General features: G+C 41.2%; 1 protein-coding gene across 2 annotated transcripts in view; it reads right to left on the bottom strand.

Annotated features, from left to right (window-relative positions):
- The window catches only part of DSCAM (DS cell adhesion molecule), a 699,778-nt gene that overhangs the window by 212,118 nt on the left and 463,121 nt on the right, over positions 1-24,539 (bottom strand). For both annotated transcript variants that reach the window (XM_053903059.1, XM_053903060.1), the window contains exons 7-8: positions 20,236-20,532; positions 19,142-19,417 (exon numbers count right to left, since the gene is read on the bottom strand). In XM_053903059.1, the coding sequence (XP_053759034.1) occupies positions 19,142-19,417; positions 20,236-20,532 (573 nt within the window). The remainder of the gene's footprint in view (positions 1-19,141; positions 19,418-20,235; positions 20,533-24,539) is intronic.

Here is a 24,539-nt window from a genome sequence, read left to right as displayed (position 1 = left end):
CTTGCTACATCTGGTCCATTAGATCACCTCTCAAGCTAAATTCTCTGAATCTTATTTGACAGTGAAAGGTGGTAATGTGACGGGAACAGAAATGCGGAATGTGACCGACAACAGGTGTTGACCTAACCTGCCCTCACAAAGCATATAAATATCTGCTAAATGTCACTAATTACCAGGTTTGGTGACTTCATTCTCTGTACTGGTGGGGCTCCTCTCTCCCAGGCAGTTAGGAACCATCAAGTGCAACCAAATGTTAATTTATAGACACTCTTTCTAAAGTCAGGCTCATATATTTTTGTCTTGTCCCTCAAAAATTAGTTGTATAGTCTTCTTTATGGGGAAAAAAGAGCTGTTATTTTCTTCCCAGAGAGAAGTATGACATGAAAGATACATGGGTTGGGTGTTGGCCAATCTTGGGTGATTTGCAGTGTTTTCCTCATCCACTTTCTATAAGTCTGTGATTCAGTTTCTTCACGTGTAAGGTGATGATAAAGAGCACAATTCATGAGCGTTGGTGAGGGCTTCATGAAACACACAGGCACAGAGCCCCAGGGGTGCACAGAAGCTGCTCAATGAGCAAGCATCGCCCTTTCTGCACAGAGCCCCAGGGGTGCACAGAAGCTGCTCAATGAGCAAGCATCGCCGTTTCTTTCCTTTTCCTACCATTTTTTTTGGCCCCAGGGCCCACAACTCACTGGGAAAAATCAAATATGTTACATGGATGTCGAGACGCATGGGGGCTGAGTTTGCACCGCCATATATAATTTGATCAACTCCACATTTATCATCTCTTTTCTAGTCGTGCTGTAATGCCCCCATGCCTCCAGACAGTCTCAGGTTGACAGCTTCTGGTCTCGGCTGCTCCAAGAGCCTACCTCAAGCCAGTCTTCTTGGTTACAACAATGAATATTCTCGTCTTCCCATGTCCTCTTCCCCGTTCTGTCCAACAAAGTCTCTCTCCTTATCCTTCAAGAAGTTTTCTTGTTTTATATCTTGCCTGTTTCACAAAGTCTCCAAAAACCGCATCTGCGGATCCTGTCCATTATGGAAATGCAAAGCCCATGGCTGATCTCTGGGAGCTCAGTCCTGATTACACATGCACTTGAGGTGCCCACATGCCCACTGGAGATGCCCAGGACAAGCATAGGCTTACCGCCCCGTACCGTCTGCTGAAATACAAGCTGTGACTCTAAAACGATGAGGCTGAGGAGCATGCGTCATTGTGAGAGGAGCATGTCACTCAATTGTCTCTCCACTCCTAAGACTGATTATTTGTCCGATTCTGCTACTTTACAACATGCTTTGGATTCCAAAACTGTAGATTCCTAGCCCCATGTGATGTAGTTCTCTGCTCTATTCGCACCACAAGATTACACTCTTCCTCTACCCGCTCCACGAGCCTGCTGCTAAGATCCTATAGAGGAAAGGGTCACAGTATGGTGCATGAGCATAGCAGTCTTTGCACATGCCTCTTCCCTTCAGTAGAATGACCCAGGAGGCAGAAGCTGTATCACGTTCATCCCCACTTCCCACATCTAGTGGAATAAATAACGTCTTGTACGTCTTAATTGCATAATGGTTTTGAAAAATATCTTTTCCAGGTGACAACATGTATTTACACTCCGGATGTTAGACAAGCCAGGAGTTAGGGAGTAGAAAGGAAAATAGATCCAATATACAATAACAATGAGATGATAAGGACAAAGGAGAGGCTTTGTTTCACAGTCTGATTAGCCTAAGGGCCCAGGACTTCTAATTCGAGGTTGTGCTGAGCCATCTCTACTCCTACTGGTAGGGCGAGTTGGGGAGATAAAGTCAAGATCTGGCCTCACTTATTCAGTTATGGCCATCTGGGCCAATGGAGCACTGCTATGTGAGCGTGATCTCCTGAGCCAGAGCTGCTCTGGACTCACCATAAGTTAGGCTGTCAGTCCTGGGCCCATGCCTGCCAGAGAAGGACAGGCAGGAGGCCGAGATTCAGGAGGGCAGGATGTGTAAGAAGGGCATTGTTGGGGCCAATAGATGCCAAAGAAACCAGAGGCTTCCAATTCACTGGAGACTGTGTGCCCCCTACTGACCCTACACTGGTGGAAACCTCATTCCTTGGCCGCCGGTCCTGGCCTTGCTTCCTTCCTGTTTCCCTGACGACCTCATCTGTCCCTCCACTCCAGATGTTAACTCCATGCTGCTGATTCCCCGATCTACATTTTCTTTTTCTCCCTAACTTTTCATTATATTTTATTTATTATTATTTATATTTTAGTTAGTTAACATACAGTACAATTTAGTTTCAGAAGTACAATTCAGTGATTCATCATTTACACACAACACCCAGTGCTCATCCCAACAAGTGTCTCCTTAATGGCCATCACCCATCTAGCCCATCTCCCCACCAACCTCCCTCCATGAACCCTCAGTTTGTTCTCTATCATTAAGAGTCTCCTGTGGTTTGTTTCCCTCTCTTCTCTTTTTCCCTCCACCCATATGTTCATCTGTTTTGTTTCTTAAATTCCACATATGAGGGAAGTCATGTGATACTTGTCTTTCTCCGGCTGACTTATTTCTACATTTTTCAACCAAAAATTCCTTCGCAAGCTTCATGCCTGCTTGTTTAGATGTCTGCTAATATTTTCATCTTGATGTCCCAGAAGCATCTCAAATCCAAAACCAAAAGTATCAGGTTTCCCTTAATCTAAGCTTCATGTTCAGTGTTTGTTCCTGTTAGCGCTTACAAAACCTCCCAGCTACAAGCTAGGATAACAAAAGCCTTCCTCGTTGTGCATTTCTCTTGATCTCCAGCCACGATCAGCGGGCTGCGGTGTCTCTTCTGCTTCACTTCTCAGTATCTCTTGGTCTGGCTCCTTTTCTTCCAAACACACCACCATCATCTTTTATTAAAACCTTTTCCATTGTGCCCTAACAGGTCTCCCTAATTTTTTAATCTTTCTGCACTGCAACTGATCTTACAGACCTCCACCATATTAATGTCCTAAAACACAGTTGTGAGCACGTCCCTCTGCCTTAATTCCTTCACTGCTTTTAGGATCAAGTAGAAGGTAACAGACACTGCAGCTTGATGCTTGTCTCTGTGCTGACTCATGCTGCTTGCCTACACTGGGGATTCCTTGTTTCGGGCTGATTGACTCTGCACGTAGGGAACTATCCTCTGATCCCATTTCTGCCCCATGCCCCCCCAGGACCCCATTCCCACTCCTACCATCTTCTGCGGTGAACACTCAATTCCGTTGCTAGCTGCTTCGGAGACTTTTTCAGGCTCCAGATCCCCTTTGAGACTCAAGTCAGTTTCTCTTGGAGACTTCTTCTTGACTCCAGGCTTCCCATCCCACCTTAGCACCAGAACTGGTTAGATGTCCATCTTCTCTGTCCCTAAAAGGCCTCCTGCACACACATTTCTTTGACGGTGTTGTGTTGAAATCAGTGTTTTCCTATTTGTCTATCCACTGCTCTCCCACGGCGAGCGGAAATATTTCTCATCCCGTGCTGCTCCCTTTTCAAGACATCCGGTACCTGCTGATGCGTAATGGTTATTTGTCTGCAGGTCCTTCCACTGACTGCAGCCCATTCACAGTAAATGCACAGATACTCCCTGAATAAATTCAATAAGGCACAGGAATTGTGGTAGAGAGGGTCTCCTCTCTAAGGAAAGAAAAAAAACAAAACCTCAAGGTAACCTGGCTATACGTGTACATGACAACATCCTTCACCACCATGTAACATGAGACCACTTAATCAGATTGCACGTTTGTGTGTTACCATATATGGGAGACGAAAAGTAAAAAAATGTATAAAAACCACGCCACATGGCATTTGGGGCTCAGTTCTTCGGGTAGGAACCCAACTGAGCCATGCCGGCACAAATGAAGTTGCTTCCTGGAAGAAAAAGGCCTCGGTGTCATGACTCTCTGTGTGAGAATCCTGCTGCAGAATCAAAGGACTAAAGAGGTCCTCTGGCTTACAAATTATCTTGATGACAAAAGTCTAGTTCGATTATGCTATCATCATACACCGTGATCCTTTTCATTTCTTATTTGAAATATTGGGCTAATGTCATCATAGAAAGTGGGAGCAATTTAAGGAAAAAATATTTTTAGGAAAAGCGTTTACGACGCACATCGATAGCTGTTTGGCATCTATTTAAGTGGTAGAAGTTGATGCACCCGGTGACACGTGGCTCAGATTCCTTTTCAAGAACGAATGTGTGCCCCGAGTGCTGGGAGTGATGTCAGGCAGCACCCTTCAGTTACCAGCCACTCTGAAGACTGTTCCGGCTGCAGAGATCCACCTCCCCAAGGACAGACTCTTTCTGGGGTGGCCTACGTCCAATGACTGGCTGAAAAGGACAATTCTGCCCAACTCATGATGGCTCTGAAAGTCCTTTTTTCTCCAGAGCTCCCTGCAGGGATGGTAAGGCTGTCATCAGCCTGCACCACAGCTCCTCTCCTCCCTGTGCCCAGTCCTTCTTCCTCTCCCTCCTTCAATAGTGCTGGTTATTGGGACACACCTTGATAAACACCATACACACTAAAACCTCTCTCTCTCAGAGACTGCTTCCTGGAGAGCTGAATCTGCAGCAGTCTCACTCACCTACAGTGAAAATTGATCTACTATTAATAACAAAACCAAATCTGTATGTAACACTGCCAGTATATACTCCATCCATCCGTCCATCCATCCATCCATCCACCTGTCCATCCGTCCACGTTGTTTTTATTCATTTCAGATTGCGACCAGAAGACAATTATCATGTATGCTGGGTTCTCTTTTAATGAGACCACTCTGTATTTGACTGAAAGTATCTTCCTTTCAGAATAGAATAGAAACATTCTGTCATTGATAGAAGCACAAGAAAATAAAATAGTTTAGAAGTGTAATTTTAAGATTGTTACTCATTACTTAAAACAATAGTCTGTGTTCCTTTGCTGGTTGGTTGGTTGGTATTCATTTCGGTATCCCAAGTTCAGCCGATGTTCAGAACTGAAATTTTGTCTATCCTAAGGGGTTATGGATACTCACAAGCTCACGAATATACGTCAAATAGAACTAAAATGAGTAAGAATTCAGTGCTAATAGTGGAATCAGTACTCAAGAACTCGCAAAAGCCTCAACTCAGAAATACAAGAAAGCATGGCAAATATAAATCAAAACACACATAGGTATGAGTGCCCAAGCATATCTACATACAACATATATTAGGTAAAGTGTTCCTAGCAGATGAGGCCTAAAGCAAAAGGTTCCTAAGCTGAGTACCTGCCAACAGAGTAGCTCAGTTGACATAAAAATAGGACAACTTTGGAATAGTGCAGACATAAGAGTAACTCTTGTACAATGATTTTTAAACAAGGTATTTTGGACTGCCAGATTGTGACAACCATAGAGCCATAAATGTGACAACGTAAGGAGATAGGTAAGAGAAATAACTTTTTTTTTCAAAAATTGCTTAAAATTACCAATTAAAGCCCATGAGAGTAGATACATGTAAAGCATTTCAGGAAGAAAAAACATCCTTAAGGCATAATGCGGAATCATAATGAAGAGAAACAGAAACTATTGTTCCCGTCAGCCAGGAAGATACAAATTAGACATAAAGGAAAGACAGACTGCTTGGAATTTGGGGATGTAAAAACACTACAACCAACTCTGAGAAGGACGGCAGCGTCTCCTTCCAAAGCACTTCTCAAGAAGAATAGGTCACCTATGCTATCATCAACCCGGGGCTGGAAGGAGCTGGGTGGTTTCCAGAGGAGATTCTAGATCCTAGTCGTGTGAGATGTTTCTTCCTGGAAGGTGTTTCATAGCCATAACCATATCATGCTGAAGTAAATAGTTCATTTGACATTTACAAATGATGAACAACTCGAGAATTCATGAGAATTTCTGTATTTTACAATGAAGAGTCACCTTGGACCGAGGAGGGTGTCAGGCTGCTTTTCCCCCAGTGAAGGGCAGCAACACATTTACACTTGGTAATAAAACTGAGTAGACTGCATCTCCAATATTTAAAGAAAAGCTATTTGAATCATCATGGCTTCAAGAAAATGGAAGTCTAGGGGCGCCTGCATGGTGCAGTTGGTTAAGCGTCCGACTATTGATCTTGGCTTAGGACACGATCCCACAGTTCATGAGTTGAAGCCCCACATCAGTCTTTGTCCTGATGGTGTGGAGCCTACTTCGGGTTCTGTGTCTCCTCTCTGCCCCTCCCCCACGTGTGCATGTACTCTCTCTCTCAAAAATAAAGAAACTTAAAAAAAAAAAAAAGAAAATGAAATCTAGCTCAGGTTTTACTAATCCAGATGGAGAAAAGACTCATCCAGGTGGATTGCAAGTACTTTGCTTTTGCTTATATAAATTATCCATGGAAGCAAAGCCATGTGGCTCTAAACAGAGGTGATGACAGTGAGGCTACATGACAAGGATTGGCAAGATTCGAAAGAGCACAGGCATTCATTTTAAAACTTAGCTCCTATTCCTTTTTTTCCAAGCAGCTGTTTTATAATGATTGTCAGTCATCTATTTACTTGAGGAGTATTTTCCATGACGCTGACTTAGAAAAGGTCACCCTTCTCCAGAAGCTTGGTTATTAATTATAACTGACTTCAAGTTGCTACATTTCTTGAGCAACAGGTCGAAATATGTCATGGTGAAACAAGGGTATAAAAAGGTAGTTACACCATTGCAATGAAGCTGTAAGTCAATTAAATTTCTTTGACAAATTTCAGGGCACTGAACTAGGGATATAATGAAGGAGCAACATGGTTAAATGCCTGAAAATAGACAAACAGCATATTTGTTTTGGTAGTCTGTCCACACAATATCCACATCATCGTAAATTTGCAGAACTGATTACACAGACAGTTCTCCACGTAGTCAGACCAGATGTGTGTCCATGCATCAGTCTCTGGAACTCTCTGTGTCAATTTCTTCATGGTGAGGATTCACACTAGATGGGTATCAGCAGTGACATGTTCTGTGTCTTTGAGTGAAAGGTAGAGTAAAACCCTCTGGGTTTTGTTATCACTCATAGGCAACTTGAACAAGTCAGGTCTGCAGAACCAAGGTATGCTGCCCCCGCGCCTAGATTAATATACAACACAAGCAACTGATTCTTTCTTGAATAAATTAACAAATTCTGTGACTGAAGTGAATAGCTAGGGCAAAGAACTTCATCTGTATGGAAATACGATTGTGGCATATTTATGACCATTTAGCCTAAACAGATCATATCATAAATCTAATTACCAGTATTGGAGTGAGTCTATCTAGTTCTAAGTAAAAGCAGAGAACAGGAAATAGAGATTAAATGGAAAATATGGGGCTAACAATGTAATTAAAATCTAAAATAACCTTTGATATCAGATTAATTAAAATAAACATACACGTGTTAAACATGTGTCAAAAGTCACACACGTACATGCACACGCACATGCACACACATACATGATTAAAACTTAGATCCAGGGCCGCCCGAGTGGCTCAGCTAGTTAAGAGTCCAACTTCAGCTCAAGTCATGATCTCATGATACGTGGGTTCAAGCCCCGTGTCGGGCTCTGTGCTGACAGCTCAGAGCCTGGAGCCCGCTTCCGATTCTGTGTCTCCCTATCTCTCTGCCCCTCTCCTGCTCATGCTCTGTCTCTCTCTCAAAAATGAACAAAAATTTAAAAAAAATTGGATCCAAACATCATAAAACAAAAGACTAAAGAAAAACAGGAGTTAAAGATGAGAAAAGATCTCCTAGGAAAAATGTGAAACAAAGAAGGCAAGAAGAGGAACTTTTGAGTCATACAGTAGATAATTGAAGACAAAAAAAAAAAACAACCCAGAGATTATGACAGAAAATAGATAAATCAACAATTATACTTAGTAATATTAACACCCAGTTTAATAACTGATCAATGAAGGGGATAAAAAAAAGCTAGAGATGACACATAACACAACTATTAAATGTAATTGAACACATATACACAGATTTACGCCCAATAAATGTTAAGAAGAAACTTTTTTTTTTAATGGATAAGAGATCCACAAAGAAAGCATTAGCACATGTCACAAAACTAAGACTGTCTGTGATGACACCACCGTCGGATCTCGGTATATGGAGAAGAGTGGAAAGTATGGGTCATCTAGTTCATGGTATTAGGAAACCTGTCTCAATATACAGAGAAAGAAGAAACTGACACCCACTTCTGTTGTATCTACAGTTCTCAACGTGGACGAAAGACCTAAATGTGCACAGTGGAAATATAAACATAGAGTGAACACAGAAAATCGTGTAGGAATGGATCTTCCATGAGCTCAGGGACTTCTGAATCAAGACCCCATGGAAGACAACTGAGAGGCAGCCGTGAAAAAGGTACTCACAACCATTTCTATGTAATAAGAGATTCAAATTTACATGGAAGAATTACAGCAAAGCAGGAAAAAATCGCAGGGAAAATGATGTCGAGGTGGGCCGAGGAAATTCAGAGATAGGATACCCAGATATCTAACAATGAAGAGTTTGATGCTCCACGTCAGTAGTAATGGAATAAAAGCAGATTAAAATAAAATCCACAGGCATTAGATCTGCAACACTGTGAAAGGCAGATAATATCAAGCACTGGCACAGATATGGGGAAATGTGGACTCTTGTGTGTGGCTGGGAGCAGCCTAAAGTGTATTTTGGAGGGCGCTCTGCAGTCATTAGTGATACCAAGTTAATATCACACAGGGGCACATCTACTAGAATATTCATCGTAGCACGAGGCACAGTGTCAAAGGGCTGGGGGACAACAGCAAAAAGGTTTACTTTGCATGCTTTAATACACATTTATATGTCTATCTTTTTTTTTAAGTTTTTATTTAAAACAAATTTTTTTTTGTTTATTTATTTTTGAGAGAGACAGCGTGAGCGGAGGAGGGGCAGAGAGAGAGGGAGACACAGGATCGGAAGCAGGTTCCAGGCTCTGAGCTGTCAGCACAGAGCCGGACACGGGGCTCAAACTCACACACTGTGAGATCATGACCTGTGCTGAAGTCAGATGTTTAACCAACTGAGCTACCCAGGCGCCCCCATTTATATGTCTATCTTTATAAGGGCATTAAAAAGTAGATTTAAAATAAGTATATTAAGTACACACAAAAATAAATACACACATAAATACTCAGTAGGCAGCTTCCGGGGAGGTGGGGGTCAGCTGTTTGGTGCCACCCTGGAGGGAATAATGGGACCAGAGAAAAAGGGAACAGCGAGAGGAGGCAGATTTGTATCCGACAGGAGGAAGAACTACGGTGATCGTGGGCTGTGCAGAATCAGGACGGGCTCAGAGCTTAGGGTGGGGCACTGCACAAGTCTGTGCAGACAGAGTCGGGAAAAATGCAGGTTCCGTCCAGGGCAAGGTGAGTATCACACGGTAGTCTCATCTAGGTGAACTCCACATTCACTAATATCCCTAAGGCTTTACCTTTGTATCATCTATTTATGCATATGCAGGCATCTCTTATATATACTCAAATATGTCTATCTATATATGAATATAGTGTGTGTGTATATATATATTTAATAATCTTAAATAATTTTAATTTTTAAATAACCTCCTTTCTGTGCTTCATGCCCAGCAGAGAGCCCAATTCAGGTCTTGAATTCATGACCCTGTGATCAAGACCTGACCTGAGCTGAACTGGAAGCTTCACTGACTAAGCCACCCAGGCACCCAATGCATATAAATATAAATATTTATACGTGATTTTAACCCATGCATATATTTTATGTTTATATATAAGTATAAATAAAATACGCAAGCATTATTTATGTTATATATCACATGTGCACAAAGTTATATAGTTATAATATGTACCAATCCACATGAAAGATCCCACTGCATGATTTTCAATAATTGAGAGGTGGGTTTTTTTTTTTCCTGACTTAAAATATTATCAGAAAAATATTACTTAAGCACAACCTGAGGGTCTTTTACCGTGTGCTGGATATAGGTACACGTACACTTGTGTATGTTTGCAAAGAGACTGATTACGGGCTAGGCAGGGAAAGTGCCATAATTTTCTTGTCATCCTTTCTTTTTTTCTCATGCCTACGTAATTCTCTCCTTCTCCACGTTCCCATGTTTAACAAGCCCAAGTATTGCAAAATATTATTTCTTCCACAATCTTAGCTTTAACTGAGTAAAAGCCTGCATTCTTTGACTTCGTAACAAATCCAATACATAATGTTTTTCCTTTTCCTCTACAGACAGAAAAACAATTTGGGGTGTCATTTCTAAAAAAATCTAACGAAGGATTCCCTTGAAGAAAGGTACCAGCTTCATTTTCCAGAATCAAAGGGGGGATTACAAGGTCTTCCACCTCTAGGACAGACCTGTCTGAAGAAGACAGTCAAGCTGACTTCAGAGCTCAATTCTGACATCCTAACCAAAGGAGAGTCATTCTCTCCTGCGGGAGCTTGAGAGCGTAAATCATCAGCCAGGGGAGTGAATGCAGCCACCTGCACCCATTAAACTCCTCCTTGGTAGTTTATCAAGCCTCATCAGCCTTCTTCTGTCACACTGGGAGTCACCAAAAGAATGTAAATCTCCATTTGAAACCACAAAGTCCCACAAAAGGAATGCACATTTACCACCTTACCCTACATTCCTCTACTAGGCCTATTTTCTCCCATATTATTCATAAGAGAAACTATACCTTCCCTAAGCAGTTGCTGACAATCAGTGCAAAAATTTTGTGAATGACAACAGTCTAAGGCCACGCGAGACCCAGCAAATAGGACCCTACATTCAACGCCGCTCAACTTTAATGAGGCACCTGAAAGAGAAAACTAGCCTGGAAACGCCACGTTTCCCCCCAAACAATACTAACAATGACCCCAGCAGCAAGCGGAGCTTATCGATAAAGAGAGAAGAACGTCATCCCTGACAGAGGTGGGTCCCGAGCCTCGTTGGAACAGCAGAGGGGCAAATGTCCGGAGTGGATGGCCCTGCCCATGGTGCTGCACACAGAGCCGTGCCTCTCCCGGGGCCAAAGGGGCCAAACGGCATCAGCTGTCAGGAGTCCCCGGAGAATGATGTCATCGGTAGGCAGACTCCCGACTGCTCGCTCAGAGATGGGAGCCGAGCCCCATTTTTAATTCAGCCTCCACCTCCCCAGCTGCACCCACAGCAGCACTAGCCAGATCGCCGTGGCCACAGAGCAGGTGCAGGGGAGGACAAAGAGCTGTGCTGGGGGCAGAACGCGTCAACTGGTGCAGAGCCTTGTCCCTGTCAGGGGGCAGAATGCAAAAGGTCTCTACTGTCAGGCCAGAAACACTGCCAACGGCGCCTAATTCTTCCCTCAGTTTGAAGCAGGGCATGAGAAAGGCGTGTCTCCCATTAGGATGGGAAAGTGCCACCACGATCACGGTGAAATGAGCTAAGGGGGAGCTAATGTCCGTGATCGCTCTTGTTGTGTTTCGAGCATCATCATCTCATCTCATTATTGGCCAACACTGATTTTTAAAAACTCATGAAAAAGCATTGTGAAAGCCTGATGCTCCTCAGTCACTCTTGACCTCTTACAGTGTTGACTGTCGCTCTCTACTCATTGGAGCCCTCCAAACCCACGTTTCAAAGTCCCTGTGGTCCGAATCCAGAACGGTGGTCCAGAGGCTGTCAACCAAACCTCACTCTCCAAAAGCCCTTCCCAAGCCATGACTACCGTAGGCTCCCTGTCTCAGCCTCTCGGTCACCCAGGCGAGGACTTCTGGAGTCGCCTCGGGTCCTTACCCACCCTCACTTTCCAAACCCATTCCTCCTTTTACTTCTCATCGATGTAACTAGTTCTCATTCTCTCTCTTAAATTAAGCCCTCAATAACCTCACGCCCTTCCTAATTGTTACATAATCTTCTTTCTTAACTTTTCAAGGAGCTTTCTTCTCGGGTTCATTGCCTTGATTTCCTTCCCCTCCACCGTGGCCTCCCACTGCAATGCCGATTGCTTTTCTAAGGCCCACTACGGGGCTGCACTGGAACCCAAAGACGTGTATTTGAATCCCGAATACATTACTGGACAGCTTTGAGCAAGCCTCCCGCACGCTCTTAATCCCGCTTCTCTGCTCATGCTTTATGTACATTACAGAGTCACTGTGAGCATTAATTAAGGTTACACATATGAAAGTGTTTGTAAACTATAAAGTTTTATATAAATATAAATAGAAGGTGACATTTTTATGTAGCAGCCAATTAACTTTCCTGGCAGTGCTGGTCCCTAGCAATTAAAACACTCAATTAGGCACTGTTCAAGTTCAATGTGGCACCTAAAATGAGGAAGAAAAAGCTTTGAAATGTGTTAAATATAACCCTGCTTGTTAAATTGAAATGAAGTGAAGGGATTTTGACTTTCATTTCTCCCTACATGCTCGAAAGCAGCACAATGGTGCTTGTAGTTGGTTAATATAATTCAGAACTGCTTACGTTGTAGGCATTATCAATAGTTAACGTGGTGTTTAAATCGATCTTTGAAGTTTTGTTTTTTTTTTCAAAGCTGTAAGTCAATGCTACAAAATAAGTGAAGGGCCAAGACTATTAGCAAAAAGGACATGGCAGGAAAATAGTATTGCTTCCAAATGTTGTTGAAATAAACGCACACAGACGCGCACCCCCCCTCCCCCACACACAATGCTTTCAGTGTTTAAAAACAAAGAACCTCCTGGAAACAAGACGGAAATGGTGTGGCCCGTCCCCCCAAGTTTGTGGCATTATTGACAGCAATGAGTGTGCCCGCTTTCCAAGGAAGCCAACATGTGAGGGATCACACTTGCTCTTCTGAAATTATCCGAATAAAATATTCACTGTGCAGTCTAACCAGAAAGGTAATCGAGCTGTTATTTATATAAATAAAATAAGAAAAGACTGTCTTTCAATCCTGATTCACAAAGCAAAAAAAAATCTGTCTTTTCCTATCATTCAGTTGATTTCTTATCTCTTCCCTTATCATAACCTTTATCTTAATTGAAATAGTAAAGGTTATTAATTTTTTAAAAGCATTGATAGACCACAATCCCGGCCACTGGAGTGTGACTTAATTTACATATTTCATTTCAAAACATTTTAAAATCCAAATGTAAATGTTCAGAAGTCAGTTCGGTTACAACCTTTCTAATAACATCTGAGGAAAGGCTAAAATTGCTCATGGTGTATAATTACTACTATATATTGAAAGTTAGAAGTCATCTGAAGCAAGAAATGCAAGCAGTGTGTTAAACTGAATTACTCTAAATATTTTTGCTGCAGTGCAATGCAGGTAACTGTGACCAATGAATAAAAAAATGAAAGGGGATGTCAGGTGATACACAGAAACCCAGAATGTATTATTTTTCATCTGGGAAGTCCCACACAGACATACGCCGGCTTATCCTGGTACGCCCAGCCTGCAATTTCCTCCTTTGGTGTCTACAGTTTGATCTGTCAACACAGAAGAGATGAAATTAAATAAAAGTAAAGGGGATGTGCGAGAGTACTGATAGCCGACAACTGTATTTAGTTCACAAGATGCTCCTTTTAAAACATGCTTTGAAGCAACGACTAACCAAAAGTCTATACTCTCTCCTCTGCCAAGACATCTGCGTGAAAAGCTATATACATCCAATGAACACCAACTCAACACCTCTTTGAGCAAGTTCAGTAGTCCAGGCTTCTTGGCAAACCCACTGTTAAGGTTTTTCCCATCAAATGTTTGTTAGTGTGTGATAGTCTCATATGGTGGGCTCCATGGAGGTGTAACCTGCCGTCCAGAAGGCTACCATCAGAGACTGCCGGGGACGTCTCCTGCTTTGTCCATTCGTCTATTGTAGGTTTCATCAAGACCTGCTTGGTTTCAACGTCATCCCGCATCTAGAGGGTTTTCTGCTCTCTTCGTCCCCTTGTCCGTCTGACTTCCTGCGGCACCTGACGTCTTCCTTCCGCCTGGCCCCTTCCCCCATGCTTTCTATCAATGGTCTTTACTTGGCGTTTGCTGCCTAACATCATTCTTCTGGCCCTGGGGCTGGTTTCCTTTAGGGAGAATTCTTAGCTATTGGACAGAACTTACTTTCTGAGGTGTTGACCTGCTTGGGGGCCTTTGTTTACCGAGCACATTTTACTAAGTAAAGTGAATACACATTCAGAAGTCATGATCAGCTCCGTTCGTGTTTTAATTCACTATCTTGAGACAGCTTGCAATGTCTATTGCTTTCATGTCCCTCTTTCTTTAGATAAGTGCAACCTTCTCCCTGGTGTGGACGTATGGGGGTAAGTGGGCAGCCTGTCCAGGCACCCCATAGGTCTGCTCACAGTGACTGGTCCAGGAATGGGTGGTGGCCTGTTCCTGGGAGGGAGCCAGAATCCCTCCCTACAAGTTTCCTATGTGGAACCACTGGCGAAAGGGCATGTGAGCCCAGGGACGCTCAGGGCCAGTTTTCTTGCCGAATGGAAGGGCTGCTCAGAGGGAACGAAGCCGATGTGTAGAGGGAAACACCAAAGAATCAGAAGCTTCAGATGGTAATTAAAGGTCTAGACCAGGCCTCCCCCAAGGCCTACGTTCTCTCTGCCCCTCCCAAAGTTTAGTTCAATACAACCTTGACCTCCACCCCTACCTCCCCCATACACTGTAGTAGTTGCTATCAAACCAGTCTGATTTGACCTCCTGCGCTTTGCAATCGATAGGATCATGGTTGATACACTGATCTGTCCTCATCGAGGAAATTTAAAGATACAGATTTAAATTTCAAACAGTTCTTGTACGAATTTCCATCAGACTTTAGCTTCAGATATCTGGTGCACAGGTTTTACTGTGAGTCTAACTAAGGGATTGATAAATCTGTCTATATGAGTGAAAATCTGCAGTGAGGTACACAGTCTCCTGATGGTCACATGTAGGCCTGTGTCTTACGCATTATTTATTCACCGATGTCTCCAAATCTGCTTAAGATTCTGCTGTCCTAAATTCCACTCTTATCTATCCAACTGTCTATTTAGTGGATCCACTTAATGTTTCAAGTTCAGTACATCCAAAAGTAGACTCCTGATTTCTTCCCTTAAGTTGCTTCACTGCATCTTCTCTTGGCTCAACTGACAGAAGCACTAGTCTTGCCATTGCTCAGGCCCAGATTTTATCCTCTTACACCTACATCCGGTCCATCAGGGAATCCCATGGAGAAGACCTTCAAAGTATATCCAGAATCTGTCTTCTCCTCACCCCCTCTCTGTCCCTTCTGGGCTTCAGCCTTTTCTCAGCAATAGGAGTCAGGCATACCCTTTTACAACCCAGGCCAGGTGACATCTCTGTTTAATCTGACATCTCTGATCACCCCTCCATCTCACTCAAAGGAAAAACTCAAACCCGCCGAGCCCAGCCCTGGTCCTCCATGAGAGGACCCTGCTAATTCTGACCATACCTCTACCCTGTGTCCACTTTGTTCCTGCCATATTGCCTCTCTACTAGTTCTCTAGGTTGCCAGGCCCACCCCTGACTATTTGTGTTCCCTCTGCCTAGAATGCTCTTTGCCCCGGGTGTATGTTTGGCTATCTCGCCCACCTCCGTGTCCTTGATCAGATGTCAGTTTCTCAGAGAAGCCTTCCCCAACCTCCCTGTAGCAGTGCAGATCCCAAATCCCTTCAACTTCCCCACCCACGGACAGCTATTTCTCACCAGGCAACTATAACGAAATATTGCACAAAATAATATGTTCCTTCTTTCATTTGACAATCCTTGCCAAGAACCTGAAAATGATTATTCTACATAATATATCCTTAGAAGAAAAGAAATTCTTGAAACCAAAACTATCTGATTTGTTTTCTAAAATGATCGATACTTTGGTTATTAAGAGCCAATAAATTCTCCTTTTGGGTACAGGCTAGTTTGAGTCAGTTTCTGTCACATAAAATTAAAAGGATAAAGATTAATACATTGATTTCTGCTGGTCGAGAACATTTTAAGAATATAAGTGAATAATTCAAATGGTCTTTGTTTGAATTTATGTCTCCTAAAAACCTGACATTAAAATATCTGTATCCATTTATCTAACGGTCACACTGGCAATTTTTCCTGAAATAAATCATCTTACAAGTAGATAAAGGCCAATGCATAGAGAAGGGCATTTGACACATCATTCAAAATGGTTAAATATTAGAAATAAATGAAATATTTATTTAAGAGTCTCTTATGGTTTGCTTCCTTCTCTAGGTTCTCTATCTTATTTTTCCTTTCCTTCCTTCCCTATGATCATGTGTTGTGTTTCCTAAATTCCAAATATGAATGAAATAATATGATATTTGTCTTTTCCTGCCTGACCTATTTCCCTCGGCCTAATACACCCTAGTTCTATCCACATTGTTGCAAATAGCAATATTTCATTCTTTTTGACTGCTGATGCACTGGGTGTTATGTGTAAGTGATAAACACTGGGTACCACTCCTGAAACCAACACTACACTGTATGTTAACTAACTTGAATTTAAATAAATAAATTAAAAAAGAAGCTTATATTCTGGTGGCAGCTAATTTAGAAAGAAAGAAAGAAAGAAAAGAAAAGAAAAGAAAGAAAGAAAGAAAGAAAGAAAGAAAGAAAGAAAGAAAGAAAGAAAAGACAAGAAAAGAAAAGAAAGAAAGAAATATTTAGCACCAAGATATTTTCCAAATGTAATCTGAAGACCTCTGGGGATCCCTGAGAACATTTTAGGGAGATGGCAAAAAGATAATCATTTTCACTGTAACACTAAGATATTATTCACCTTTCTCAATGGGGTGACATTTGCATAGATACACAAAAGTAACGGTGGGTAAGACTGCTGGGGCCTTCGCACAAATCATGGCACTGACACCAAAATGTACTAGCTGTCATTGTGTTGTTTACCACCACACAGTCCCAATTTTTGTCAAAAGCAGTTTCTAAGGACACTTTATGGAGCCATAAAAATAATAAGCCCATGACATTTCCAGAGTTCTATGCTCTGTGTAACAAAATGGGGAAAATGCACAAAGCACTTGATCTGTCTGCTGAGCAGGAAGGTTGTCTTGAAGCCAAGTACTTGTGCACTTGTCTGAGTTACAAGCTCAACTAGCCACTCTTTTCATGGAATTCCATTGTTTCCACAGAGAATGGCTGCCTAAAAGCTATAGCTATTCAGGCTTGGGTAACTAGCAGACATTTTCCTAGAAAAAAAAAGAAATAAGCCTGTCACTCCTATGATCACAACTGACTGTATTTGCTGCAAACAATGAAATTGAAACTCTCAAGCAAAAGAACAGACTTTTGTAAGACTTGTATCTGTCACTATGAACTCGGCAGCTTCCCAATACTGAAATACTTTTCTGATGAAACCATGGTGATATTCTGACATTATTATAAATCGTGTCAATGTTTCAAAGATCTACCTAACTCAGCAAACCAATAATTTCCAAACGATCAACTTACTATGTTACAAAACAATGTGTGGGTAAGACATTCATTCAGATAGAAAATGAATTTTAAGACAGCAAAGCACCAAACATTCATCGATCTAGCTTCTAATTCTCCAATGCAGCTAATATTTAAGATACTGACATGTTTTAATTCTCTACATTGTATTATACTTTCTGGTTTATTTGCTTGTTTTGTTTGTTTACTGTTTGTCCCTCGTGACTGGAAGGAGAGTTCGACAGGGGAAGAAACTTGTCTACCTTCTTCATCACTGTTTCCTTCAATGCCTGGAGTAGAGCCCAGCATCAAGCAGATATTTCAGGAATCGCAGTTGAAGAAATAAATTCAACTACAAAATGAAGTTTTATGCAGCCATCACAGTCTGGTTTACCAAGAAATTCTAATGATCTGAGAAAAGTCTTCAGATATGTGGCTATTTTAAAAGATTGAAAATTATTAATGTGAAATTATACCTAATATATGCTACATATTATATAACATATATGATATATTACAGATTATATGTGTGCATGCACATCTGTGTGTGTGTGTGTGTGTGTGTGTGTGTGTGTGTGTGTGTATGTGTATTTATAGGTGTCCTGGAAAGGTAAACTAACAAGGTTTATAGGGGAAAAAGGTTGGGGAAGGCCATGGAAAACTTTGTTCATCCCCCAAAGTTCATCCTGGTGAACTGAGATGTAAAGAATCATTTAAAAATCAAGGAATTTTTCTGTGGAGCTCTTTAATCATATAATTCCTATGTTGTTGTTTTGACCTGATCATCTATTCAACATGAGAAGTCTGTTTGAAGTCTTGATCTGTTACAGAAAACCTCTTCTGGTAGGATTCTGCAAGAACGTGCTTTCAGGATTTTTTAGGAAAACAAAGATTCAGATGGTTCTCAACTTAGGATGGTTCAACTTATGATTCTTCCACTTCACGATGGTGTAGAAGACGAGTACATCCAGTAGAAACTGTACTTTGAATTTTAAACCTACATCCCCCCCGCCGCCCAGAGCTGGTGCTCTGCAGTAGATACCCTCACGTTGATGCTAGACGACTCCCGGTCAGCCAGCAGTCACAGGGGTAAACAACCCAAACGGACAACCATACTTCACCCACACAACCTTTCTGTTCTTCACTTTCTGTACCGTATTCACTACATCACAGGATATAGCCAACATTTTATTATAAAGTCAGATTTGCATTGCATGATTTTTGCCCAACTGCAGACGAATGTTACTGTTCTGAGCATGTTTCAGGTAGGCTAGGCTAAGCTACGAGGTTTGGTAGTGAGATATATTGAATACATTTTTGGCTTACTACATTTTCAACTTACAATGAGTTTATTGGGACGTAACCCCATCGTAAGTGGAGGAAGATCTATATGTGTTTTAAAATGATCTGTCGGACAACTAGGTAATGAAGCCAATGATCTCTCTCTCTCTCTTCTTGTGGTAATACTGACAACACACGTCCTCTGGAAAACCAAACCAAAAATTCCACATGAAAAGAAAATCGTATCAACCACAGCTCTTGATGCAGGAGTGGATGCATTGAGGAGTCAAGAGATCAGAACATGTGAGGTACTCTATCCTTCCTGTTTTTGTAACTGTCCTACCGTAAACATGCAGCTTCTAAGATCCCCCCTGCGCTTCATCGTCCCTCCGGTGAAAGAGCTGAGTAAGGGCAAGACGTGTGGGGACAGGGAGAACAGCCTTACCTTTGACCGTCACGTGGACACTCTGGCTGGTGGAGAGCTGTGGTTGAACCAGCACGTTGCACGTGTACTCTCCCTCATCTACTTCCTTTTGCACATCTGAGAGTTTTAGAGTGCCGTTGTTCTCAAACGCCACTTGGCGGTGGTTGAAAGGAAGCAGATTAGAGTTCTTGTACCATTTGATGGAGTAATACGGATAGCCAATCACACGGCAGTGGATGTACGTGTCCCGTCCTGCGATGGCTGTGATATTTTTCATTGGCCGAATGCTTGCAGGCCCTAGAGAGACACAAAGGAACTCTTGAAAATAATTTAAGGGTACATCTCATGTGTGGAAACGGGCACACTTTTCCTTGAGTAAAAGAAAAACAATGTAGATTATTTCCATGTGAAAAATATCTTTTTCAACTTTTCTATTACACGATCTTCTCTGCATTTGGATTCTTCTACTGAGCAGTCTTTTTTCCTTTTCGTTTCATTACTTTCAAATGGATCGAAGGAGTGTTAAATACTCTAAGTATCAACTACTTCTATGAAAATGTCTTGAATTACAAGAGAAGAGGCAATTTCTTCAACAAAAAGTAATTAGTCTGCCCTGAACAATCATGCTGTTTTTTGTGAAAACACCGGGAGCAATTCAATTTTCAAACTCTCTCCATGACGTAGGTTTATCAAGACGGAGGTTATGCCATGGTGCACTATGAATGTAAGTTAAAATACCAGGTACATGGAGCTTTACCATGAATGTGGAAGAACAGAAGAGGAGGAGGAAGGAAAAGAGTGTGCAGAGCATAAACCGGGAAAGAAAAGATCAAGTGGACAAATCGAAGAGTAACAAAGAGAACAAGCTGACCGAAAAGAACAAAATGCCACTTCCCACATGAACCCAATCTGGGCCATTCTGGAGCCGAAAGGAGAGGGTAGGAAATGGGAAGCAATGGTGAATCTGTTTTTGGCATTCCGAGACTCAGCTCAGGGCATGCAGAAACCTTCTTCTCCACTACAGTGAGTTAGATGTGGGTTTTTTTTTGTTTTTTGGGTTTTTTGTTGTTTTTTTTTGTTTTTTGTTTTTTTTGAGGAGCTGATTTGACAAGCACCTCTTACGTTTATTCGAGCCTGGTACAGGACGACTCCCGCCGAATTGTTGGCAGTGCAGCGGTAGACTCCCCCATCCCGGACCTGAGAGCTGGAGATGTTCAGGTAGCTGACCACGTTTCCCTCCGACGTGATCATCTGGCTGATGCGGTGACTGCCACCCTTGAGGATCGGGTCGTCGTCCAGGGTCCACGTGATGGTGGGCAACGGAGTTCCCTTGACGTTGCACATGAGGGAGACTGGTTCTGCTGGACTCACCACTTTCTCACTAAAGGCAGAAATAATTTTGGGAGTTCCGTCTGCAGGAAGACAAAGGATGGAAGGAAGTGGCACATACAAATAATTAAACGACCTCCAAGTACATTTGTGTAATGGTTAGGAGACAGACATGCTGGTTATTGAACACTACAGGCAAGTCTGGTTTTATGGCTAGAGCTAAATTCCAAGCAGAGCAAGATTTCATTTTCAAAATAGGCAAACAGTGTTAGCAACCTTTAATAAATTACTTCTATATATTTCCTGATTGTCCTAAGAAGAACAATCATGAAACGCAGATGCTCAAGTTACACAACGTCAGCTCCCAAGAAGTCTACAATCTAGAACTGTTAGGTCCCTATTACATGTTATAAACCCAGAGGAAACCCACCCCTGGTCACTTTAGCCTTCCACTTCTGAGATAATTAGGGCTTATGCCCCAGGGACTTGTTCAGAGGAGTAAAGACTGATCATCCTTTATAGTTTTAATGATAAGTGGGAAGTCCATGTAAATGTCATGGAAACTCTGAGAGTGGGATCAAAGCCAAATAAACTTTGAGTCTTCCAGTGTGTAATAAATATCTCTGTAAGTGTCTTAAGTCGGTGGCTGTACAAATTTATCATCCAACATGGGACAGTTTTGAGAACAAAACAGATACCAGAAGTAATTATGCCAGGGAGGCAGGCACAGCCTCAGACCGTCCCAGGCAAAGTAAGATCTAGGTCTTAGGGAGTTTTCCACAGGAATTTCCAGTATTTTCAACAAAGACAAAATTTTCATACTCCATTGTCTTTCCATCATATATATGAACCATTTCCCTCATACTGTATGGTAGCAATCATAAATGCATGCATATATATGCATACATATTAACATATATGTATATATATATGTATATATATATATATATATATATATATATATTTACACACACACACACACACACACACACACACACACATTCACTGCTGACAAATTGGAAAGCAAACAAATGGAGGAAACACACCTGAAGCTAGCTCACAATTCCATCACAGAAAGATAACTGTTAACACTTACAAGTACCCCTGAAGAGTTTCTCTTTCCGCCCTCCCCCCTCCCCGCCCCACCCACTCCTCCTCCCTGGAAACCTGGAAGCCTATTTCTGTGGCCAGAGGGACCAGCCATGTAGGGTTCTCCTGATGGGGGTGCTTTGCTGAGCCCTCTACCGTCTTTCCTCTTGCAAATTCCTGGATGTCAATTTCATTCCAACTCCTGGGTGACTGGAGAAGGCCCTTGAGTATGTTTTTTCCCCACGTGCAACCACAGTGGAGTATTGCAGTGTTCTTGAATTGCAAGCATCTTGCTTTAGTATCAAAGATGAAAAAAAGGGCTTCATAATATTAAAGTAAAGAACCTGTGTTTTTACCCTTAGAACACCACACACTCTGCTTCAGCATGCTCTGCCTTTATTTACGGAGAAGTGAGACGTCACCATGATTGTTAGTCTTTGTACGTAATCGGCTGTCGATGCTGAGGAATGTTATTTTATTTAATCTTACAATTCAACTTTTTTTTTTTGGATGTGCAGAGCTGTATATTTCTTTGCACTGATTTTTACACTATGCACTGAAACGTGTCTTTTTTAAAAATCTGTGTTGTGACTGTTTTCTTCAGTTACACCTTTTTTTGTAGATATAGTTTACATACAGTGACACATACAGATCTTAAGCGTACAAGCAGAATATTTTGTTAAATATGTACACTGTGTAACCACCCAAATGACTGCAACATAGAGCATTTCAGGACCCCACAACTTGCCCAGGGTTCCTTTCGACCAATCCCCTCTCACCAGAGGGAATCACTGTCCTGATTTCTTTCAATGTGACTTTGTTTGCCTCTTCTTGAACTTCAAATCCATATACTCCTAGCGTGTGGGTTCTCTATCCTGCAAACATTCTACTATTACCATAGGACAGGCAGCGAAATTAAGAAGTGAAACTTTGGAAGTGTTCTATCACCGAACACGCAGTCCACATGGAAAGTCCGTCTGCTGACCAACAATGTCCCTCCCAGCTCTCTCTCCCAGCCCAACCAGTAGCACACATCCCATTTATCTGTCATGCTTCCTTAGCATGCATCCTTCAATCTGGATCATTCTTTGGTCTTCTGCATTTTTTGGCTTTAACATTTTGAAGAATTACTCCATAGCCAGTTGGTCACACTTTTTTCTGTTTTGTTTTTTCTGTTTTGTCATGATTAGATGCAGGTTGTGCATTTTTGGCAAGGGTATCATGGAAATAATGTTGTCTTTATGTGCTTATTGGCCATTTGTGTATCTCCTTTTGTGAAATATCTACTCAAATCTTTTGTCCGTTGTTATGTTAGACTACATTTTATCGATTTGTAGGAGTTCTTTACGTATGTTGAAAACAAATATCTATCATGTATCTTATAATGGTCAAATATACTTGTCAGATATATTAGTTACATAAAATGTGTGCCAGACATTATATATATATATATATATATATATATATATATATATATATATATACACACACACACATATATATATAAGAGATGTGTGTTTTTGCATATGTAAAATGTTTTCTTTCAGTTTGTAGTTGCCTTTTATTTTCTTAATGGTGTATTTGACTTTTACTGCTTTCTTTATCCTAAGAAAGCTTTGCCTACCATTCAGACGATGAATAATTCTTCTATGTTTCCTTTTAGAGACTTCATAGTTTGGGATTTTATATCCCAGTCTATATTTTAGAGCAAATTAAATCTGTGTAAGGTATAAGGTGTGAGGTAGGGATTGATATTCTTTTTTTGTTGTTGTTGTTATTACATTCATTGTGTAGTACTGTTTGTCAAAAAGACTTTCCTTTACCTTTGGAATATTGTGGACTCTCTTGCAAATTAATTTATCATATATGTGTGTGGGCATATTCTAGACCATCTAGTATGTTCTGTTGAGTTATGTATCTGTATCGTTTAATGTAGCTAGTATGAGTCCTCCAACTTTATTCTTTTTTAAAGATTGCACAATTCTCAGTCCTTTAACTTTCTCATGCATGTCTTTTAAATCAACTTAGACTATAGGACTTCCATTTTTCTTTATTTTTCAAATGCTTACTTATTTATTTTGAGAGAGGAAGAAAGCAAGAGACGGGGGGGGGGGGCAGACAGAGAGGGAGAGAGAGAATCCCAAGCAGGCTTCATGCTCAGTGCAGAGCTCAACATGGGGCTCGAGCTCACGACTGCCAGATCATGCCTTGAGCCGATATAAAGAGTTGTACACTTAACCAACTGAGCCACCTAGGTGTCCCCGGACTTTCACTTTTCTACGCTGTTGGCATTTTTATTAGGATTACATTGATTATCTTACAGAGGACTGCTACCTTAAAAATATTTAGCTTTTTAGTCCTTAAATATGGTATACTTTCCAGTTTTTTAGGTCATCACAATTCTATATTAGCAATGTATAGTTGTATAGTTTCACATGTTGAAATCTTTCACATCTGTTGTTAATTTTATTCCCAAGTATCTTTTGTGTTATCCTAATATAAATGGAAATTTTAAAATATTATTTTCCAATTGTTGGTTTCTACTATATAAACACACAAAAAATTTGTGTTTTTGTATCTTGAGTTTCTAAACTTATCTGGGAATTGTTTTATAAATTACTTGGAATTTTCCATGTAAACAACAAGGTCTGTGATTAAAGACAGTTGAGACTTTTCCTTTCCAAATTTTATGCATTTTAGTCATGCCTACCTAGGACTTCTGGAACAGTGTTGAATAGAAGAGGTATTTGTGAACATCCTCAGTCCCAATGTTAAAGGAAAAATATTTAGTCCTCAGCCATTAAGTATGAATAAATAAATCATTTAAGTAAATAAATTCATAAATGCCATTAGGTCAAAGAAGTTCCTTACATTTCTAGTTTCCTGAGAATTTTTTATTCCGAATGGATGTTGAATCCTGTCAAATGGTGTTTTCTGAATATACTGAAGTCATCAATTGGTTTTTCTCCTATATTCTATTAATATGATGCCTTATACATAC

This window comes from Panthera pardus, unplaced genomic scaffold (genome assembly GCF_024362965.1).
Source record: "Panthera pardus isolate Hobbes unplaced genomic scaffold, ASM2436296v1 HiC_scaffold_16, whole genome shotgun sequence".
Lineage (NCBI taxonomy): Eukaryota > Metazoa > Chordata > Mammalia > Carnivora > Felidae > Panthera > Panthera pardus.
This window is presented reverse-complemented; position numbering and strand designations above follow the sequence as displayed.